We start from the raw sequence: 17,421 nt of genomic DNA on the forward strand, positions 1-17,421 counted from the left end.
CTGTGTTCAAATTGCAGAACTATACTTAATTTAACCATCTCCATGCTGACACGCAAATTAACCCATTTAAATTATACCGTATTCTCACAAGTACTTTCATATGTATCAGAATGGTTCTTATTCCAGGTACAGGTTATCCCGCAGCATCCAGAAGCACGTAGAGCAAGGCAGTACCGCATCCTGGATGGAACGTCAGTCTATCGCAGGGCACCAACACGCACTCAGAGGCAATATGGTGACACCCGTTATCCTAGCTAGCATGTTTTGGGAATGCGGGAATACACAGGAAACACCTGGAAAACCCATGGTTTTCTGGAACACGGAAACAGGAAGAATTCTTGAAGAATTCGGAAACAGGGACCCCACTCAGAGTCCCTGATGGAAGCCAGGACTCGGCAGCTGTGACTCACCTGCATGTCGCCCATGAAAATATTTTTACTAACTTACTGCATGGCTTTTCTGTGTCCCTCTGTGTAGCAAGTACAGAATTGTTAAAATTATATGATACAATATTTTACGTTATCTGTAAAAAAGAGCAACGGTCACCCCTTTGTGGGCACAAGTTAAAACTATATTAGGTGAGAATATATCTAATATATTTTATATTTTATTTATATAGGGGCAGAGGGATGGCTCTGTGGCTAAGGATCTGCTCCTGGAAGGTTGCCGGTTCTAATCCCGCGGCCAGCAGAGGAGTCCTACTCCGTTGGGCCCCTGAGCAAGGCCCTTAACCCCAGCTGCTCCAGGGGCGCTGTACAACGGCTGACCCTTCGCTCTGACCCCAAGCTTCTCTCCCTGCCTGTGTGTCTCATGGAGAGCAAGCTGGGGTATGCGAAAAGACAAATTCCTAATGCAAGAAATTGTATAAGGCCAATAAAGTGATCTTATTATACAAAGGAGGCACCTCTTCACCTAAACAGTTGAAGGGGTATGGAACAAGTACAGAAGACATTTAAAAAAACAACTAGATGAGATCCTTGGATAGACTGGCTACTAACTACTAACTACCAAATGGACTTGGTGGGCTGAATGGCCTCGTCTCGTTTGCAAATGTTCTCCAGTCCTGGACCAGGATGAGGGATCCCTGCTATGGAGTGTGTGAAGCAATATGATAAAAGCTTTGCACATGTTAGTAGTGAAATCACTCCACCTAGTGGCTTAATATGTGCAAGTGATTTGAATAATTCTCCAATATGAACAATGATGTGAAAATCATACCATATGAAAAATATGAACAACATCATCAGGATACATAGAAAGCAATCCTGACAACATGGTTTCTCATTATGAAACATTGTAGAGTCTCTAGTGCCTGAAGGTAATTATCACATGCTTGAAAATGAATATACCGCTAGACTGGTCGGTTTTCCTAACTATGAAAGACTACAGTCCCTTTTAATTTGTAAGCTCAGTGCCTGAAGATTTATTGAAATGATGAAGACTTCAGCTGAAATGTAATTTCAAAAACCCTTCAAGCCCAGTATTTTGAGACGTGTATTTATTAAAACAAATACATTAGGATCCAAAGCACCTGATGGCTGCCTTTGCCAATAATTCTTTCACTTAGACAATATTAAAACATTGATAAGTACATAAATCCCTTTGAAGTGAAGGACCAACATTTCTAATTAATAATTGTCTTTTATATTGTCATTCAAATTGACTTAATATTTCATATATTATATTGTAAATCTCCTGTGTGTGCTTTCTGGTGCACAAAACGTAAAGAATTTTAATGAAATCTGACACATGCTGGTGTGCCATTGAGAACTGCAGACTATAAACTGCCTCACACTGTTTTACTCAGTGAAGATTTTCTGGTGAGTTTCCTGAAACTCCCTTCCTGCCAAAGTCATTACTGACGCGGTTTTCTAATATGGTCTGATTTGTCATTCTTGCATGCAACCTCACACCCAGGGCATCTGGTATTAGGTTCGGAGGGCTGTGATTCTCACCTGAAACAAGCAGCTTTCTGATAATGGAGGGATGGAGGGTTGCCAGTACTGATGATTTAACTGAAGAACATTCTTCTTTTAAATATTAAAAAGTCATCTCCAGTCTAGCAATGGTTGTATCATTTATAAAATAAATTACAATGCTAACAAAATAAAACTTTGCATATTAGATACTACCTGAAGTGCAAAATGTTTTTCTAGAAGTGCAATTGTCAAGTCTAAAAGAGCTATAAAATGTAGACCATAAAATGTTTGTAAGAAAATTGCTCCACCTAGTGGCTTAATATGCATCGTTGATACCAATAATTCTTCACACCAAACGGATAGAAATGTAACTCCGACATATTCAGAAATCAAACCTCAAGAATATGTAGCGCTGTACTTCACGAAACAAAAAGTAAAAATACACCTTTAGGTCTGTCAGTTTCCAATAAAAATCAAAATGGGATAGCCTGACCAGAAGTACTGTATGGCATACAAGTAATGCATACAATACCAGCACTGAGCACTCCTATTTGTCCTTTACTGTGCTTTTTTATGCTGGCTTCACAATTTCTAAACTGTGGCTGCTTATTTATTAGAGCAAGTTTTTCACAAATTTCAGACTTGCTCTGTTTTGTGGTTAACAACTTGTTCTAAAGAAAATGATACCCACTGGAATGGAATGTCTGAGGTCTGAAGTGATGCTTAAAGATTTAGGAATAATAGTAGAGTTTTGAGTTCCAGTATGTGTGTTGGGGGCAAAGTTAAACTATAACTTGAATTTACCCATCTGAATTATTTTGGCTTGTTGGCCCTAGAAACACAGCACTAGGCAGGTGAAACAACACAAGTCAGATGGAATAAATGTCATGCTCATGTTCATGCTAAATCTAATGTCCAGGATCATACACTTGCAGATTTTTATCCATTGGCTGCCACTGTTCTGTACATTAACACAGGCACTTCCTTTTCTAGGATATTTGATTATACATCCTCATGTTTGTAAGCATTACAACAGATGTCTATCAAATAGCTGCGTATATACAATTTCAAAGCTGTATTTTAGTATTTTTAGGCGGAATTATTTAATAAGTATAAAAACTCACTGTTTCGAGCCCAAGAAGCACAAGCAGTGGGATGGTTGTCATTCCTCCTTGTATCCATTCCTTCAGTGACACTGTGCCATCGTGATCATAGTCAATTTCCTCCATCATCTCCTGAAGAATCTACAGCCACACAGCAATCAGACATCAGAGCACCTGCACTTTCAACCATGAACCTCAAATTGGCTTTCAAAACAAGACAGCTTTAACAATATAATCTCTTTATTTCATAGAGTGCTTTTCATGACTCATCATTTCAGACTAGAGAAAAAGAAAAAAAAATTACCTGGACAAAAAATTATAGTAAGGTTGCTAACAGAGCTATAAAATCTAATATGGGCTAGAAGCTGATTCCACCTTCTTGGAGCAACAGAACGCATAGCACAGTCCCCCAGAATGGTACAGACACATACTGTAGTATATGTGATGAAGCTGGGGAGCTGGACTGTTTAAGGCCTTAAGGATAAATCACAGTATGTAATTTTGTACTCTAAAATCCACTGGCAGCCAGTGCAGGGAACCTCAGACTAGAGTAATATGCTCAATTGTTTTCATCCATTTCTTACATTTTGTGCTCTTCCTTTGCATCCTCTCATTCATTTTCTCTTTACTTCATGCATGTTAATCAAAGAGCACTGACCTTAAGCCTTAATTTGTGATGGAGCGAAGCTATAACAGACAGTCTTATGCCAGCACTATAACTCTCCATTGAACACAGTATAATAAAGAAGTTAGAAGGTGGAGTGAATCTGTTAAAGCAGGATGATTAGAGTAACAATGGAAAACAAAGAGCAAAACTAATCTGCATTTACACATCACCTTAAATACCACAGCGCCTACATGATATATTTGATAAAAAATGAAAAACCATTCAGAATGCTGAGTTATGCTACGTACAGGCTTGAGTTCTGTGACATCCCATTCAAGGTACTCTGCTACACGCATCATTTGAGAGATGATATTTTCTAGTTCCTGTGTAAATACAATTCAAAAAGGAAAGATAATAATAAGCGTCCCTTAGACAATGCAGGTAACGAACAATGTAAAAAAATATGCAAAATTAATTTGGGCACGTGTTCTACCAGAAAATAGAGCAAAACTATTATACCCCTGAGTCATGAGAAAATCTAAATGAAAATGACTGATTTTCTAATTTTACTGACGAACTCGAGATAGTAAATTTACATTTGATTAAACAGATTAAATTAAGCAAAATCAGAGTCTTAAATGGCCATTCCTCAGGATTTTGGTGCTGGTCCTATTCGCAAAGCAGCAGGTATTATATACCAGCACAGGAACTGCAGTGCAACAGTCTGCGATTTTATTCCTCCAAGTCAGAAACTCAGTGGGGAGCACTTTGTGTTCCATAAAGATATGGACTAAAAAAGAATTGCTCAATAAATGACGTACAGTATCTCATTTACTAGTCAATGAGTGCATTACTGTGTACTCCTCATTTTGTTCATATTGGTTGAACAGATGAGCTGCCTGCAAATTACAGCCTAAAATATTTGTTTTGCATTTTATTAAAGATAAAAATGACTTCCTGAGAATGAATGCATGTAAGCAAACAAAAAGGGATTCAGCTGCATATTTTATTGCAAACTTAAAGGGTGGTTTTCCTCTTGTTTCACATCTTTATTTCTTTAGGGTTACAATTAAGCCCAAAGCTAAATAAAAAGATGCCATAGGAATTTATTGTTTTAAATGGTGCAGTAAACAGGGGTTTGTGACAGATGAGGCAATCTATTTTAATTCCATCAATAAATAAAAAAAACTCTCTAACATAAGAACAACATGCTTTTCTCAATATCATTGCATAAATGTACATGTTTTTATGAATCCAGCTAATTTCTAAGTTAATGTATAGGGGCATGATATTGCATGTATAATAAAGTAATATTTTACAATATTAATAATAACTTTATAATATTTGAAAATAGTTATTATTACTACTTAGTAATAACTTAATACTTAACAAACCAGTATTTTTCAAAACACAAAAAACGTTATATATTCTGTGACTCTTCATGACTCTGTTTTGTCTGTGAGTTAGAATTTTACAGCCCTTAAGTTCGCAAGCAGGATATCGCTCATTACAGTTATGCCAACCCCATGAGACACAAATTCACGGATGGGCTGAATTTCAACAAAGACTGCTTTCTCTGGATTGTAAGAATTAGGAAAATCACTGCAATGTTGATTGAGCATGTTCTGAAGGAGTTACACTAGATACCAATTAAAAGTGATGTCAGTAATACAAACCCTTACTGCCAAATACTCACTTAATATCTGCTCTGAGCCATTCTTCTCTTGTGGGTGCAATCCAGACACATTGGTTGTGTAAAGTGTACTAGACATAAGACTACAATTGGCAGAACGAGCTACACAAGTATGTGGTTGGTATAAGTAACTACAGAGAGATGATTAATCTCTCTAAAAGCCTTATTCTTACAAATAAAGCAAAGAGATTAAACCTTGCAACCAATGACACTAATGTGCTAAAACTGTAAAATATTTACCGAGCTATCCAGATATCCATTTCCGTCAGTGTCATAGAGATGAAACATGACTGTAAGACAAAGAAAGACAAGCATCTATTAAAACGTGGCATTGATATGAGTTGGGGTTTAGCTTATTTCAAATAAACACTGACAACGTTACAAGCCTTTTTCTATACTACATGATAACTAATAATTGCTGGCATTTCTAGATAGTAAACTATATGCGCACAATACAGTATGCTCTCAATCTCTTCTACATACTGTATGTACTCTTTCTAACCTCCTGAATATCCTATGCAAAATAACTGTAATGCAAAGGAGCCTTCTCATAAATTCAGTACAACAACACACATACAGTACTGTATATAATGCTTTCAAATACATATGATAAGTTTTTTAAATTTAAAACCTTTTTTCTTTTAGAAGAGTTTTTTTTGTACAGACTCAAACTCAAGATGAAAGCTACATGCCAGAATTTCATATTAAAAAGAAGAGGTTTTCCTTGAAGCTATGAATGAGCACCACTACAGATAACCTCGTTAGATCCAACAGCTGGCACTATGTGTGCAGCTCTCTTTACACACTTGTAGTGATTGTTTCTGTGATGTACTGTGAGAGTAAAATTCAGTGTCATACTGAAGCATGTGGAAAATCACTGTTAACTACGACTGTTGTAGTGTGTAGTGCAGCTACTACTTTCATGCATTCCTCTTCTCACACACAACTACATCTTCCCCGTGGACCTAATCACAACAAACAGGAACTGTGACATTTCTAGGAGGATCTACTGGAGACAACCCTTCAAAGCATTTTAAGCTTTGACTTAATCCGGTTATCACTATGTCAGTAGTTACCTTTAAAATTAGGTATATGGCAGGACATGTTTTCTGGTAAACAACCTTGTTTCATTATGAAATGAAAAATTGATGGCAAACTCCATGGAATACTGTAATCACATTTAACAAAATTTCAGACATACTGTTGGAGAATTTGAACTGCACACCTTTTTTTTCTTATGTTTTGCTACAAAGCATACAAAATGATTCATCTGGGTCATCAAAGTACCATTCTGAGACATCTCAGGTTTTAAACTCGCACAGCCTCTGTACGTCGTAGATACAGCCTGTAACAGCGTTACAGCCATCTTGCAGTTCTGCTCTATCGTCATGGAAACCGACTTCTCAACAAGAAGTAAAGTGGTTGGAGAAAATTTGGGAAAACTGGGACCTGATCAAGAAAGACTGCCAGCTCCATGACAGGAAAATGGCCCAGAACCAGAGAAAAATGCATTTAAATGTTATAAACAAGGACACTGCTATACTAATAGAGGTTTTCTATTCAATTTTAACGCACCAGTCTCTGGATTCCATTATGCACTAATATTCAAGCAATGTTATATCTCTCCGTTTTTGCTTCTGTTTAAAATTATTTTACACTAAATTCTCATGTGGCAAAGCCAAGATTTCATATTTGCACCTATAATACAGGTAGCATGTAAACAAAACGTTTTTGTCATTGTTTAAACACAGATTTTATGTCAGGTGTATCTGGTCAACTCTTCAGGCAAATAACAAATGATCATTTACGATACCTTGTTATTCCAAAGGTCACTTGAAGGATGACTCTTTTAGAAGCCAGTTAGGCTACTTGTTCAAATGAGCTCCTTAAAAAAGTCTTTAACCATAAAGACTGTACACATTTAGGCTGGCATAAGGTCCAGGAATAAACCATCCATCATACGTTATTATGAAACTCATAAAGCAATTTGACCAGGGTCTGTCTCTGTGTAAGGCAGAAATGGACAAACAACTGCATGGGTAGTCTTTGGTCATTAATTATTTACTTAAACACGACTCACAAATGTCAAGAAGATAGATGGGCACAAAATGGCAACTCAATTCTAAATTCCATTTCTTTTTAATTTTAAAGCTCTGAACGCTCACTCAAGACACAGGTCCTGGTCTGTGACACAAACAGCTGAAGAAAACATGTAACCCATAAAGATGTTCATATACTGTATTCATCAGCAAGGGAATTACTAACAAAATCCAAAATATTGTGCTTCTCTTACAAGAATAGTACACGTCTTGACTGAGTTTGGTTCTATAAACCATTTGTAAACTGGATTTTACTTTTGAGCCTTTGTGCATGTTTATTATTTTATACCGTGATGGTAGCAGGTTCCTATCCTACTATGTACAGTATTATGCAATAAAACTAAAAAAATGGACTAAATTCTCCATTAGTATTAATAAATGCAAATGACTAAAGTTTTCATATACTTTACATGTAAAGGTAACCCAGGGAGTACCTTCAATGCACAGCACATCATAAAGTCTTAGTAGTCCTAGAGCTGATATTATTTTTGTAGATCAATTTAAAAGTACATATTATTTTATGAATGCATTGTTTTTATACATAAATGTTATGTAAATGATCTTTTCAGAATGCATTTGGTTCTACTGTAAGCACAATACAGTAGCTAACATAAAAATCCAGTGATTAAAAGTAATCTCAAGTGATTACAAGTATATACTGTATAATTTTTGTGTAGCATTCCCAAAGGAGAATCTAGTGTTGTTCAATGTGCTAGTGAAATGAAATTGAAGTAGTACTTTGAGCAAGTAATGTTAAGGTCTTGATTAATTAAAGTGCGTTTCTGTTATGGCGACTCCGGAGTTTCCTATTGAAAAGACAGGCTGGAGCAGGTCAACAGGGCTCACGCAGGGTTATCGCACAGAGCCGTGCTGATCTAGGAGAGGGGAAAAACACTGAAAAGCCAGAGACGGAGACACAATCAACCGCTGGACTCACATGAGGAGAAAGAGGTACAGCAGACCAGAACCTCCCCCTCCTTTTACGGAAGTGTGTGAGTTTAGTGAAGGGGAGAGATCAGGAGCGGACGCTACTGCAGCATGTTCCCCGAGCACCCTGCAGCCAAGAGGAGACATTCATTCCCCACAAGTGCGGCGCCCCCTAGGGTGGGACATGACTCCTCCGCTACTGTACACAGCAAGTACTGTAAATTGCAGGAGCAGACTCTCCATTTAAAATAGGACTTTTGGTGTATTCTGCCCCCCATTTGGTAGAGCTCTGTCACATTCCATTTCAGCAGACAGACTGTTGGTCTAAGTTCATGTTTTGGAGACGCGAACTGCACGTTCTCAATATCCTCAGAAATCCTTGAGCCCATCTTCTCTTAGTGCTCTAATAACCGTTGCCCTATCTTATGCAAGCAGTTTCCCAAACAGTGGGATAATTTTACATGTACTCTTACCCCAGTTTAGCAAGAAGGAAGACTTCCACTAAACAGATATCGGCAGATTTTACATTCAGTACAGTACATGCTATATATTTCGAAAAACGAGGTACTTTTCTCGTAATTACGAGATAAGGGGGCAAACTTTTTTTTTTTTCCCTTGGCAGCAATGCGCTTCTGTAGGTCTGCACCTCATTACCGCAGACTATTCCAATTAAACCAGAAATATTTTTGCACCTGTATCACACCAAATGAGTTCTTTTTAAAACTTTAAAAGTGTGAAACAATATTTAGTTATTGAAGTAAAACGCATGTACAGTGGTACAAGGCATTTAGGCTTGTAGACCCATAGTCAAAAGGGACAACAGTAAAGAGCATTTTATTGCAATCATTGCATGTTCTGCAATAGTAGCAAGCTTATTACGTCATAATTTCATAATATTAAACCTTTTATTTTGTCTTGGCAAAAATAGTTCTGTATCACTGATCATTGCACTGTAATAAAAACGATTAGTGTTTTGTTGTTCGTTTTTGGAACAGCGGAATTCAGAAAAACATGAATGCGGCATTTAGATGGTTCAAGGTCTAGCAGTTAAGCTGAGAGTTCATTTTCATGTGTTCAGGTAAATTTAATGATAAAATATATAAGAAAGCACAACGTGTATACAGCACAGTACGTTTAGAAAACAATTCTTTCTACAAGTGCAGGGCTTCCAGTAGATGGAGCACTCTGTCTAAGAAAGACCTTATGTGGGACTCACCTCCCTGCCAACATGGAGCATTCTGGGTTGAAAATAAGATACTCATTATGAAGAGAAAAACACATTTGCATGGCTATATATGCTTTCATCAAATAGAATTATTTATTTAATCTAGCTTTCTGAACTTTCTATCTAAAAGGCTATTTGCATAATGCTGCCTCTGTGAATGAAGGTCTGGAAATGTATTACAATGGTAACAAAGCAAAAGGGTCAAAGAAAAGAAATACTGAGCTCAACTTTTTTGCTTTACAGAAAGAAACGGTGTCTGCTGGAATAAAAGAAAACGGATTCTAACTGATTTTAAAAAGCAACTCATTTGGGTCTCAGCTCCTGTTAAATCTGCTGTTGAGAGAGAATGGTTCTAGTAACACTGGGTTGTCCCAATCACGCTCTGGAGATTTTCATTCCAACTCAACTCTTAAAAGCCTAAAAGGCTTTGGAATTAACACAACAGGAACAATTTAATAAATTCTCTCAGCTCTGTAGGTATTGCTGCTTTCAAGAGACCAAGAAAACCTACTGGCGCACCAGCCCTGCAGAGTCAGAACTGCCCACCCCAGTAGGAAGAGGTGGGTACGTTTCTTGAAATTATCTGTATAAATTATTTAATACATCCTCCCACAATTCTCTCTTTGAGGGCACTTGAAATTTGTGAATTCTTTAAAATACATACAGTAAAATCCAAGCTGCAAACACATCAAATTGGAAAGAACAAGCTGCTCATTTAAGCCTAGAAAAAGTATTTCCATTTTTCAAAGAGAGTGACCAATTCCTGTTTTTATATTCCTGATTAATCTGCAGGAATCTATTTTTGGCACATGGCAACAGCCCCTGTTTCCTCAGGGAGAGGATGAGGAACGACACAAATGCTCAAGAGATGTTCTTGTGACACTCTGCCAGGCCCACGGCACCCTACAGGAGGGTAGACCCTGATTGAAGGACTGGCACATCCTTCTGAGGTATCACTCTTGCCAAAGGCTGGAAGGACCTTAACTGGCTTTTCCCAGCTGTGCCCCAAGAGGTGACCACTGCTTCGGTAGGACCCATCACATCACCCTGGCCTGAACCCACCATGTGCTGGAGCCCACCCTTCATTCAGGCCTGAACTCGCAGCTCTGCTCACAGCTTCCCTTTTGTCCTTTTTATGAATGTGCAATATACGCTGCCTGTCCCAGCCCTCTGTCTCGTAAAAAAATAAGAAGATTTTCCCTGTTGTAGTGACTCCTGCTCAAATGCCAGGGTTTTCCGAGTAGTGGAAAAAAAATTAATCACTGGATTTATTATTAAGATCTCTTAACAGCAGGAAGCTCCTGCTGAAATATTCAGGGGTTCTTCTTGAGCGAAACCCTACTGGTAGCTGTCAGTGGGTTGGCCTTTGATGAAAGATTGACATGGATTAGAAGGCAACAAGGTGCTCCTCTCCTGTTCAGGCAACTATTCTCTGCGATGAGGCTGCCATGAAAAAATACTGGTTTCAAGAGCAAGTACTTACACTCCAGTTTGTCCTCTGGTCTCCCCCCTTCAAGCAGTGACAGGTAGCAGACAATATCTTTCAGTTGCACAGAAACAGGGGGCTCCATTTTTGGTAGGTAAGGCACCCTTGAGGGGGTTGTATTTCCTTTAATAAGCTTTAGACCTGAAAAAAGAGAAGAGTGTCAGGGGCACTGCTGCTTGGAAACAGACTGGGGCTGAGACAATATGAAACTCTAGGAAGCGGGAGGGAAAAAAAATTCATGTGCTGTTATGTGTTAAGGGCCCTCTCTCGCAGTTTCACGTGAGTTTTATGCAGCTGTGTCAGTGGCATGTTATATTGTATATCACTGACATATCTGGGATGTGGAAAAATAATACACTCATTATTTTTAATAAATAATAATTATTTTTAATTTTAAGAATTCATTATTCTTAAAATGTCACAGAGTGAAAAAGTGGGTGTGCGGTGACAGGTGAGGGGGACTATATTTTAAGTTTGACAGTGTCTTTGTAAGGGTCGGTGCATTTGTCGTTCTTTGTACTCTGAGCTTCCCCTCAGCCAGGGGTCTTTTTGGCGCAGTTCGTTACTCCGCCTTGAGCCTTAGCTCTGCTTTACGCCAAAGACATCACAAGGACACTCCCTTTGAGTCCTGAGCTCTGGCAAGGAAGGGCCTTCATAAGCCCCAGTCAGAAGGTCTGAGAGCAGAACTGACAGAGAAGAATTTGGGGAAACACAGATTGTACCACTGGACACAGGGGAGGACTCCGACAACAGAGGGGGGCTGTAGAGAGAGTAGTAGAGGAAGACCCAGCATCATCTTCCTCCCCACCTAACCAAGTACTATTCTTCCCTGGGCTAAAGGACCACGTTGTTCAGGTTAGCTGGGAATGAAGAGGAGCCCTAAGACCACCGAAAGACTTTCTTCTCTGTGGCAGCAGGAAGCATGCCAGGGTACTAGAAGGAGAGAATCAGGAGAACAGCAATGCTGGACTTCTTTTCTGGGACATTGGGCTACGGGTAACAGGCTTTGGGTAACTGGGGTACACGAGGGTTTGTGTATTTCTGTGTGTATGCGCCTTATGGAAATTCTGTGTCATGTGTTCTGTGTGTCGGGCATGTAGTGAAAGATAGTGTAATGGTTACATTGATAGGCTGTAATAAAAAAAGTACTTGTGTACTTGTGCTGGTCTGTAAGCACACTACTGACTCTAGAGATACAGGTATAAGGAGGCAGGTGGTCAAATCTCAGTTCCCCTCTACTCGTGTAGAAGACTCCAAGGTACTCCACTCCACTCCACTCGGGGCAGCTGTCCTCCCCTCACCTGGAGAAAGCAATATAGCCTTTTCTAGGAGAGAACCATGACCTTAGATTTGGAGGTGCTGACTCTCATCTGAACCGCATCACACTCTGCTGAAAACTTCTCCAGTGCTCGCCTAATGCATGTTTTGTTTTGGTAAACCAGAACTTTTTTCTCTTTAACCTCTCTCTCATACAAATAAAAGAAAACACACAAACTTCCACAACATGACAATTTTCTCTTTTTTTGCGAACTAAACAGTTCTATACACATATAATACCGGTGTGGCTCTGTTACTGATTTTTTTTAATTTATAGTAACAAATCAAGAATGAAGAATTGCAATAATAATGGGAGCTAGGCTATAACGAATAATTTATTGAGGGATAGAACAGCACCAAGATAAAGAGATGTTTCTCTTGTTATTACTAATGAAACTGATCCTACCTGCAACACGAGACTTCTCTGATGTGGAAGGGCTAGGGCTTGGGTGAGAGAATTTGTTACTGAATGACACAAAAAGATGTTGACAAAATTCCTCGGGCAGCTCAGTTTCCAAAAATGTCTTCATGAACAGCTTGAAGCCTTCAAAGTCAATTTCCTAAAGTAGAAAAATGAGCAGTTTAAAACATAAAAAATCAAAGCTTTAAAAGTATTATACGAAAGCAGCTTTAATGGTTTTATTCTTATTTTAGACCTGTTTGTTTTTTGTGTCACTTCCTGTGTCATCCACTCTTCTCCAGGATTGACTTTTCAATTTACTTTTTTAACAATTTCCTTGAGAACACATTAACAAAATAGGAAATTTTGCCTCCAATGTAGATGATTATGTTTTCAGATCAGATTAGGCAGATTGATATGTGCAATTTGTATTATTTATTTGTGATAACAAGAAACCCGAAGTACAGTACAATATTTTTTGCCCAAGTATTAAAGGCAGGAAACTTATATTAATGCTTCTCCATTATGAAATTCTTACCTGATTGAGTATTTCCTGTTTCTATGCAGCATTCCAAAAGATTTTAAAAGAGGTTAATAACTGTCAGTTTCAACAAGCCAGTGTATTTTTTTACAGTCAATATGTAATACAAACACAATTACAATAACAGCTTAATGACATTATACTGTATATTCTAGCAGCATTAGTTCTGTTTTATGTTTAATTTATGCAATCAAAAACCGACACTTTGATTTTATTTCATTGTATTTACCTTGACCTTACTCAAGTTGAAGAGTAAGATTTGGATAGTTGAAGTCTGCACTTATTGTCAGAAGTGAGCTGTTTGGCAGGAGATTAGCAGTCCATAGTGTACTGCGATTGAAGAAGAATGCATCTCCTCCATCGTGCTTTCAATTAAGTCTTTTCACTTGGGTCTAACAACTTTGGCTACTGAACATTCGTGTTCAGGTGACCATATTTTTTTAGTTAGGCTTTTAAAGGGAAGAGTACGTTCAAAACACTTACTGTACATGCCAAAAATCTAGCATCATCTTTGAAACAAAGGGAGACGTTTTGTTGGAAGACTGCTCATTCTTTCACCACAGCCGGGTTTTCAGAGGAACAGAGAAAAATCTAACTACAAGGCTAATTTGACACTATCAGTGTGACTCTGCTTCTTAAAGCATGTGATGAAACCTGTACGGCTTGCTTTGACCTACATAGATACAGAAGGATCACTTTAGCTACTGCAGTGAACAGATTGTTATAAAAAGAGAGATATCTTAGGGGAAAAATCCTTTCATGGCCTAGCTTTGATTTTTCATTACAGCTGTTTTTTTCAGATAACAATCTAGATGTACCAGACCCTCACAGATGCTGATAAGACACTAAGTAATGTTCTTTCAGGATTACGGGTGGTACTGTAGTTAACACACCATACTCAATAAAAAGAAAATACATTTAGAAATCTATAGTATAGCACCATTGCATTGCTGCGTATAGTGTGTAGACAAGCCATGAATAAAATTGCATTATCCATTATAAATTCCTATCGGGAGTTTTATCTGATACCCATAAATGATAAAATAAAAGAACCTCTTATTCTACCCAAGACAGTTGGTTAAAGTTTCCCACTCGATCCACATTTCAAACTGTCTAAGCTCATCCAAGGTAATGCCTATTAAAATCACTCTGAAGGTATTCAAGAAGAGGTAAGGTCTGTTGAAAAAAATAGAAACACTAATGCTGATTTATTACCTCTTCCGGGTTATACTTTGCCAGCACACCGTCTCCATGAAACTCCTGCAGAACATCCTTAAGCTTCTTAGTTGAGTCTGCAAAACAATTCTATTACTTTAATATATTTTATATACAGTATTACTAATATATTTTTAATGTGAGGCAGAAATAATGCATGTTAAAGTACTGGATCTGACAAGGAGAGAGACAGTATTCTCCAGCTAGTATAATGTAGCACTGCACTGTAGTTTTAACTGCAAAAACTGTTTTAGTAGAAAACAACATTATTTTTTTAAGTACAGTCGGTTTTTGCTAACCACCAACATATCTGGCTGTCAACATGTTTTGGTCAACTGTCAACACTTGGACAGTTCACATCAGTTCACCCACAGTTGTTTTTTTGCCATTACAGGATAGCATATGCACTACGGTACTGTACAGTATGTCCCAGGATTCTCTTTCGTTTCCAATTTTGCTAGGACTATTTTTTGAGCACTAATACAAAATTTTTTAAAAATGAAATCCCATTAGTTCCAAGAGACACACCCCAAGAAAATCAAACAGCTGTGTTTAGGGGTTGGGGTAGCCTGCTGGACATATTGAGAACTGTTCAATGTTAAAATGCAACACACAGGGCAATGTGGCTAACTAAAATTAAACCTCTTACCTCCTGAACCCTCTCCACAGTGGACTGACAAACACTGTTATGGTTGAGCCCTCTTACCTATTTGAACCCCCTTCCTACCTGTGCCAGTGTCCTGAAAAGCCTTGCTAGGACATTCCAATCGAAAGGTGGCTTACTGTATGTCTACTGCTGTTTGCGTTCAGCTTTTCCACCTTTTCCATCACTGAAAGCATGTACTGTGTGCCCATATGTAATATACGTTACAGGGAACAAATGCAGATTATCGAAATGAAAGTTAGGATCTGGCTGTATGTAACATTTTTAATTCAATGTAAGGTATGTTGTAATCTTGTTTTTCACTCACTGTTACATCCCCTTACTTTATCTTTTGTTCAACAGAAAGCGATGGCAATTTTAGTTACTACTTCCTGCATCCAGAATGAAGATTTAAAATGATACCTGTCTGTGAAAATCGCCATAAAACAGAGAGACATCTAAAATGCAATTGTACGAAAGGCTTGCCAAGTGCTTTGTTTGGTGATGAAATGAACTGTTGTTCGACTGCAATTTTCAGGCGACACAGCATAGCTGTCACAATATACAAACCAATTAACATGAGGTATGTCAAGACTAAGTTAAACATTTCACCCTTAGGACGTTCATAAACCTTAGGGTATTCATTATTTAGATGTGCATTCTGCACTATGAATAGCTTGCAAAGGAAATCCAAATGTGTATCATTTAAATAGATTACAGAAAGAAATCCTGTTGCAAGCCCTTTTAGTATAGTAATTCAACCTAAAATCAGTTTTTTTTAAAACTGTGTGTTTATTAGATATGTGTGCTCGTCAGTGAGTGCTTGTTGCAGTTGCTGTACTGTATATCACAGCCTTTTTTTGGGATATAAAGTGCTCATAGATTCAGACCAAAACATTCATTTGGAGTGGGTAAACTTAACCATGTCTGAGTAGAGCTAATTGTCTGCATGTGGCATGCATTCCATAGGAAATGAACATTGAGTTTTCCTTATTGTAGACTTCCTTGTAGACTGTCCTTACTTCATATTTTACTGCTCTTGCTTCCTGTGCACTTTGGAAAGGTCACACTTGCAAGCCTACACTGTACAGCTCTGGGAACATGCAGCACAGCTGCATGAATAGGTCTTTATCTTTCAATGGAAAAGCAATTTCTCCTTTAACTTCCAGGATGCAGACAGTACAAAAATAATTTACAATGCAAAAAGACCTCTATAGAAATGCCAAAAGCTCAAAGATTCTGAATTAAGGGACAGTGGTATAATGAAGTTTATGGTATATTGAAGAAAAACCTAAAACAGTGAAAACACATTCCAATCTCCTTTAATGTGGTCTATTAAAATAGGGTGCATTAAGGAGTATAGATAACACAATAAACAATCAGACAAAGCTATTTAAAACAATTCTAGGAGCATTGGAGTAATAAGTGACAATAACTGTAAAAAACAAACGAAGTCCTTGCGGTTTTGTTTTCAATTACACGCTTCAGGACCTGCTGCGGGTCACCCAAGTTCAATGGCTCATGAGGGTATTTTGGAATTTCAAGCCAACTCCAATTAAATGTTTACTGTATGTATTTAGAGGGGAGAGCTGAGTCACTGCGAGAGTTCCAAAGGACAAAGCAGACATTAATTACATGGTGAAAAGAAAAAGGAAGTAAAGACAGTATAAGGGGCGGCTGGATAAACATGATGCTCTCTGGGTGATTTTGAAATGGCCAGAGCAGCCTGTGTTTGCTGCTTGCAGGTGATGCGGCGGCTTCTGTTGCTACTCAGGTTGCCTGAAATGAACGGTGACTAAGGGCATGTAAGGAAACTGAGGAAAAGAAGGTTCTGTAATTTGGATGGCTGGCAGCAGAAGATGCTTGGTTTGCTCTGGAATCCAGATTGCAACAGAAGGGTCATGCTGCAAAATGGAGATATTTTGTTTGATATCCCTGGGAATAGAAACACTGCTAGAGTGGAAGGGCGGATACACCTAGAATGCATTTCTATGAAGCCCAGAGTGGAATTCAGCCAAGCCCCGCACAATCTTATAAAAAGTGCTATGGGATTTTTCATGACCAAGTAGTCAGGAATTTGGTTAGGCCTCTCATCGGCAGTATATCAGTAGCACAGCTACATGTGTCATACTGTATAACCACGGGTCATATCAGGTTACATTCCTTATCGGAAGGCAGATCTGAAGGTGGCACAGACATACAGTAGCTGACTATAAATGAAGGGTGGGGTAGAGACTGAGAACATG

General features: G+C 38.3%; 1 protein-coding gene across 1 annotated transcript in view; it reads right to left on the reverse strand.

The window, feature by feature from the left end:
- Positions 1–17,421, reverse strand: part of dgkb (diacylglycerol kinase, beta) — a 100,005-nt gene that overhangs the window by 78,604 nt on the left and 3,980 nt on the right. The window contains exons 2-8 of the mRNA XM_088929133.1: positions 14,533–14,609; positions 13,315–13,335; positions 12,783–12,936; positions 11,057–11,200; positions 5,563–5,612; positions 3,938–4,012; positions 3,044–3,163 (exon numbers count right to left, since the gene is read on the reverse strand). Of these exons, the coding sequence (XP_088785259.1) occupies positions 3,044–3,163; positions 3,938–4,012; positions 5,563–5,612; positions 11,057–11,200; positions 12,783–12,936; positions 13,315–13,335; positions 14,533–14,609 (641 nt within the window). The remainder of the gene's footprint in view (positions 1–3,043; positions 3,164–3,937; positions 4,013–5,562; positions 5,613–11,056; positions 11,201–12,782; positions 12,937–13,314; positions 13,336–14,532; positions 14,610–17,421) is intronic.

Source organism: Atractosteus spatula, chromosome 12 (assembly GCF_055471065.1).
Source record: "Atractosteus spatula isolate fAtrSpa1 chromosome 12, fAtrSpa1.hap1, whole genome shotgun sequence".
In the NCBI taxonomy this organism is placed as follows: domain Eukaryota; kingdom Metazoa; phylum Chordata; class Actinopteri; order Semionotiformes; family Lepisosteidae; genus Atractosteus; species Atractosteus spatula.